Source organism: Melanostigma gelatinosum (genome assembly GCF_949748355.1).
Source record: "Melanostigma gelatinosum genome assembly, chromosome: 3".
In the NCBI taxonomy this organism is placed as follows: domain Eukaryota; kingdom Metazoa; phylum Chordata; class Actinopteri; order Perciformes; family Zoarcidae; genus Melanostigma; species Melanostigma gelatinosum.
In genome coordinates, this window is record NC_136636.1 from 21,355,977 (window position 1) to 21,361,976 (window position 6,000).

At 47.2% G+C, this 6,000-nt stretch overlaps 1 protein-coding gene across 1 annotated transcript in view; it reads left to right on the top strand.

The window, feature by feature from the left end:
* slc12a5a (solute carrier family 12 member 5a) overlaps positions 1-5,821 on the top strand; it is a gene marked incomplete at its 5' end in the record, with an annotated part of 87,731 nt that extends 81,910 nt beyond the window's left edge. The window contains 10 exons of the mRNA XM_079297159.1: positions 47-215; positions 462-657; positions 959-1,128; positions 1,409-1,540; positions 2,120-2,227; positions 2,683-2,808; positions 3,368-3,594; positions 3,811-3,825; positions 4,002-4,135; positions 5,635-5,821. Of these exons, the coding sequence (XP_079153285.1) occupies positions 47-215; positions 462-657; positions 959-1,128; positions 1,409-1,540; positions 2,120-2,227; positions 2,683-2,808; positions 3,368-3,594; positions 3,811-3,825; positions 4,002-4,135; positions 5,635-5,726 (1,369 nt within the window). The 3' untranslated portion in view covers positions 5,727-5,821. The remainder of the gene's footprint in view (positions 1-46; positions 216-461; positions 658-958; positions 1,129-1,408; positions 1,541-2,119; positions 2,228-2,682; positions 2,809-3,367; positions 3,595-3,810; positions 3,826-4,001; positions 4,136-5,634) is intronic.
* Between the last annotated feature and the right edge of the window lie 179 nt (positions 5,822-6,000).

The window sequence follows — 6,000 nt, forward strand, 5'->3', positions numbered from 1 at the left end:
GACTTTTTTCTGCCCGGTGTTTTCACTTTCTCTCCCCTCTCTCCAGGCCCCAGTTGTTGACGCTAGTTAGTACAGACGCAGAGCAAAACGTGGAACAGCCTCGTCTGCTCTCTCTGACCAACCAGCTGAAGGCAGGCAAAGGTCTGACCATTGTTGGAACAGCTCTAGTGGGAACCTTCCTGGAGAACCACGAACAGACCCAGCGTGCAGAGCAGGTAGGGAGCCCTAAAATTCATTCGAAACGGAAGCGCTTTCAAAATCTGTTCTTCTGTGGAAGAAAATGTATTTTATTCAATTTGATCACAGATAAGCAAACTATGCCTCGACAGCTGCCAAAAAGACATACTTGAAAATAGACATGAAATGTGTCAAACATGGATACCTGTGTTCTGTTAACACAGCTAGCCTTTCACCTGTTCTCTGAACCGTGGCAACATTTATTCTCCGTCTCGTCTTTCTAGGCGCTGCGTAAACTGATGGAGACTGAGAAGGTGAAGGGCTTCTGTCAGGTGACCGTGTCCTCGAACCTGCGCGACGCCACCTCCCACCTCCTCCAGGCCAGTGGGCTCGGAGGCCTGAAGCATAACGCTGTGCTGGTGTCCTGGCCACGCAACTGGAGGCAGGGAGACGAGCACCAGGCCTGGAGGAACTTTGTCGGTGGGTCATTGGGAAAGCAAATAAACCAATGAGCCCATCCTGTCAAAGCGTCGGCCCTGCCGATGCAGCTCATCCAGCTATTAGCTGTTTGTTTAGTCTGTTCGAGGGCGGAGGTGAAATGAAAATCTCTCTTATAAAAAGAACAGCTGATCAAGCACAGCCAATTAACTACAAGAAAGCCATGCAAAACAACATCCAACACACCTTAAAAATGTGACTAGTCATCATAATCAAATAACAGTAACAATAACAGAAGTAGTATCGCTAATACTTTGGCTCTCTGTATGTGTCCGTTCTGCAGAGTTGGTGAGAGAAACCACCGCCGCTGACCTGGCTATGCTCGTCCCGAAGAACATCTCGGCCTTCCCGTCCAACGGAGAGCGCTTCACTGAGGGACACATTGACATATGGTGGATCGTCCATGATGGAGGCATGCTGATGCTGCTGCCCTTCCTTCTCCGCCAGCACAAGGTACCGTGCCATCAGTTAATATTACAAAAAAAAAGTACATATTTCAAGTATAGTACAAACAAGTAAACAAGCAAAGCGTGGTCTAAATGCTTACAGTTTGCAGTTTTAATACTCTGAGATGCGGCTCAGAAATAGTTTCTGTAGTATTGTGTGGTGAGGTTTCGTGTTCTAATTTGCCAAATCATATAAAACAAGATTTACTAATGATAAAAAAAGCAACATGAAGGAGTCACAGAACAATTCTGTAAGAGTTTGTAAGAGGGTTGTTTCTGCTGCTCAGGTTTGGAGGAAGTGCAAGATGCGCATCTTCACCGTGGCCCAGTTGGACGACAACAGCATCCAGATGAAAAAAGACCTGACCACATTCCTCTACCATCTCCGTATTGAAGCCATGGTGGAAGTTGTAGAAATGGTGAGTTTTCTGAAGACTAGACTGACTGCACTGTTGCGAGGTTCAGCATGAAATAGTGTGTGAAGGCATCGGTAAAACCAAAGTGGGAGTTGGATGGTCAAACGAGAGTCTGAAAAACGTCGCACCCCCCCCCCCCTGCATCTTACAGACGTTGCAATTGGGAATGTGTCCATCAAATCAACATTAAGACATTCACACTCACTTTACTCGACACTTTTTCTCCATTTTGCACACAATTATTTTGTCATTTTTGTGCGTACAACCAAGCTCAAACACAATCAATGCCTTCGAGGAAAGATTGCCCGAAAGTGTGCTCCTTTGTCCCCGTTTGTACGATGCATCCCGTCTCGCTCCTCCTCTGTAAAGACAGGCTTTCACCCTCTGGTGCGGCCAATGACAACAGACGTAAGCACATTTGCTTTGAGACGTGGTCGGGCGACTCGTCGGTTGGCTCGTTGATGCTTGTGTTCAAAGCGCGTCTGATCCAGGATTCGGCAGGGACAGAGACAACGACTGGTGAATGAGTATGAAACAGGAATTAAGTGAAAGAAAATGTAACGTCCATTTCTTTCATCTCAGCATGACAGTGACATCTCAGCCTACACCTACGAGAAGACCCTGGTGATGGAACAACGGTCGCAGATGCTGAAACAGATCAAAATGACCAAGAATGAGCGTGAGAGAGAGGTAGGAAAGTTTTGCTGTTTCTGAAATGCACTCAAAGATGCACACAGAGACTTGACAAGACTTGACGGGCCGACCTGGCATGGCTGACATGATTTGACTGGACGTGACACATAAACCCCTCTGGACAAAAGCATATCTACGGTTAAACCGGAGCAGTGGGAGACCATATTTCCCATATAACCGCTTTGCTTTTGTGAATCACAGCATGTTGGCGTTTTGACAGATGTGGAAAACAAAAGATATTGATCTCAGTGTTGTACTATTATTAGCTGCTCCGAGTTCTTTGTTGAACTTTAAGATTGCCTGGTTCTCCACGTCAGTCAATTTGATAAGTGCAAAAGAAGTATTCTCACTTTGACTTAACTTTTATTTTATACGTCATTGCGGTGATATCAAAATGAATCTCCTCTCATATCTCTCTCCCTCCTCGTTTTCCTTCGTCTGTGTCTTCACAGATCCAGAGCATCACCGATTCATCCCGCGGGTCGATCCGCCGTAAGAACCCGGCCGCTGTGACCACCCAGCTGAGTGTGACCGAGGACCCGCCGGCAGCCAGCAAGGAGGAGAAGCCTGAGGAAGAGGTAGAGCACGGCCGGGATCAGTTCGAAGTCTAAAGTTTGTGCTCACGTGTTGGTGATTTCACACAGGGCGAGAAGGGGAACAAAGGGAGCGATGGGATAAAACCCGGGGGATTTCCACCCGGGGGATTTCATGACAAACAACAAGTGGATAACGTAGAAGAACAAAACACAAAGTAAAGAAAAACTATTGGTAGAAGTTTGGTGTAACAGAAATACTTCAACTTTACATGAGGACTAGTTAGACATGTTGGGAGATGAACTGAAGAGGGTACAGCAGTACGTGGTTGTTGAACTGATTTCAAGGTAATGTGATAGCGATGAACTTTTGTCCTGCCTCAATCACAGCCCATGTCACTGCAAAAGAAGCTTCATGAAATGCAGACTGAGCAATGTAAGGCTCCCTAATCTCACTTCTCCCCCCCCCTCTCTCAAACACTTGTGTCTCTCTGTGACTTTGACCTGCATTCCTACATTTCCACCTGAACCGTGACTCATTCAACCTTCCGTCTGTAATGTGCGTGTGAATCCACATCCGTCCTCTCTTCCTCTCGTCTCGTAGTCAAAGTCGGCCTCTTCCCCTGTCTCCCCCCCCGCCCAGGTCCAGCTCATCCACGACAACACCACCCCAGCCAGCCCCGCCACCCCGGCCACCCCGCTGACCCCCGCAGAGGGGGCGAAGAGCCCCGGGGAGCAGGTCCAGATGACCTGGACTGAGAAGTGTGACGGCGAACCGGCCAAGCCGCCTGGTGCACCAGAGGGCATCAAAGACTTCTTCAACATGAAGCCGTGAGTGCTTTGAAATGCTCCTTGAACCTTTTACCTGTCGTAAAGGTGAATTGCCTTCTTGTTCCTGACAAAAAAGAACCTTCGAGTCTCTTTGTTTCTGTTCAATGTAGCACCAAAGGGGTCTGCCTGCGTGCTGTTAAAGGAGTAGGAACACTAGATAATACGTTCACAGCTTAGTAGTGATGATTGTGTGTTTCTCTTCCTGCCACGCTGCAGCGAGTGGGAAAACCTGTAAGTATTTAAGTCCTTATGAACCTCATTCAGTTCATTTACATCCCATACTGACCAAGATGTGTGTTGCGGGTGAATGAGCATCTTCCACCTCGACCAGCTGAGTGGCACAAAATGCTTCGTAACAATGCTCTGAAACAGTTCGACCTCATTTTCTCATTTCTGACTTCACTCAGGAACCAGTCCAACCTGCGACGCATGCACACGGCGCTCCGGCTGAATGAAGTCATCATCAAAAAGTCCTCCGAGGCCAAGCTGGTCCTCCTCAACATGCCCGGGCCGCCCAGGAACCGGACAGGTGACGAGAACTGTATCCTTCAGCGGGACAGAAGTAGGTTTACTGAGAGGAGTTCTTAACGCCGGTGTGTCAGAGACAGAATGCGCTGCTCTCATAACACAAGTAGTGAGCTTCGACTCTGCAGAGTCACTCGTATCCTGACTCTTGTTTCTGTCCCATTCTCATGTTAGGTACGAGACTGCTAGTTGCGTTCAATAGCAGTCCACTCCCATGTTTATTTATCAATGGTACAGTTCTTCTTTTCACACCTGATGTGAACCGTAATCGAGACCACCTTTTGAAGTCGATCCACAAACTAGACTTTGGGGTCAAGTGTACTCTGATCGGGGGCCTGGGGTCGCTGAAGTGAGAGCCTCAAATATCACGATGCCACACTGGCAGATCCAGAAACCTGCGACACTGAGCAGGTATCTCCGGACAAAGCTGGAGGCTTCAGCAGCGGAATGTTTGTATCTGAACAGAAGGGATGGTCGAACACAACACCCAGTCCATGTGCCGTTGAATCACTGACCTACGTAAGTATGAATGACGTAAGCGGGTCAGGTGGTGTGAAAAACACAAACTTTAAGTCGAGCTCTACGGACACAAAATCAGTTTAAGCCTCGAGGCACTTTCCTTCTCCAGGAATAAGATTACATTTTGTATTTTGAGCAATAAACGGTAAGTTAATTGACTTGGCACTGTGCTTTGTTATCAGAAAATATGTGTGAGATGGCAATAACTAGTTATGATTCATAAGCAGACAGTGCCATCGCAAGCAGAAGATGAACCTTTTCAGTAACATTTGCAGGTAATGTTTTCGTTTGATTCTTTTTAATTACTCTTTTAGCCCCTTGCACAGCTTTTTGAAGTCAGTTACAGTTGATTCTATGAAACTAATTATGAAATATTTTCCTGACTGTCCTCATTTTGTAGCCGTGTTTTTAATCATTTTAACATGATGTCCTGTCGGTGGGAGAATATATGAAGAGTTGATCTGGTATTGTTAGCAATTCACTGCTGGGCTAATCCATACGTATTCATCTTCTACAGGTAAATGCAATCAGAACGTCTTAAAGCAATAGTTTTTCCCAACACGCTTTCTTGCCGACAGATGAGAAGATCAATCCAACGCACATCTGTCCGATCAGTAGAAGGCTACAGCCAGAGAGACTTGAGGAAGTGGCTGCTCCGCGCCAACAAATACTTTTGGCACATTTACCTCCAGTAAAACCACGACTTTGGTTGTTAGTACGGATTAAACAAACACGGTTTAACACGATTGGATAAAGAGTTTGTTCTCCTGTTGACAGTCTTAATGCTAAGCTAAGCTAACTGTCTCCTGGCTCTAACTTCATAGCTATCGTACAGTCACGACGTCTTCTCATCGAACTCTTAAGCAAGAAAGCGAATGAGTGTTTCGCCAAAACGCCAAACTATGGATTTAAGTCTTTGTTTTGTTGACTTGCAGTTTATTTTTATGTTTTGTGTTTTACCTGCTTCTTCTAGTTTCTTTAACACTTCTCTCCAAGACATGGAGTTCCTCGAGGTCCTCACTGACGGTCTCAACCGGGTCCTCCTGGTCCGCGGAGGCGGCCGCGAGGTCATCACCATCTACTCCTGAAAGAGCAGCCCCCCCACTACCCCCCTCCCCCACCCACCCCTCCCTCTGCCCTGTTCCGGTGTCACCTTTTGCTCCCACTCTCATCGACGCTGCTTGGTTCTGTCGCTCTCACCGTTTATTTCTGTAAGATAGTCCTCTCGCACCCAGCCGATAGCTCAGCTTCAGCACCTCTCCCTCCGCTCCATCCCCAGCAGACCGATGAGGCAGAGTCACATGCTCAGCTACTACACCCTTCACTCCAGTCCAGTAAGCTACTATAACTATTGCCGGCTGT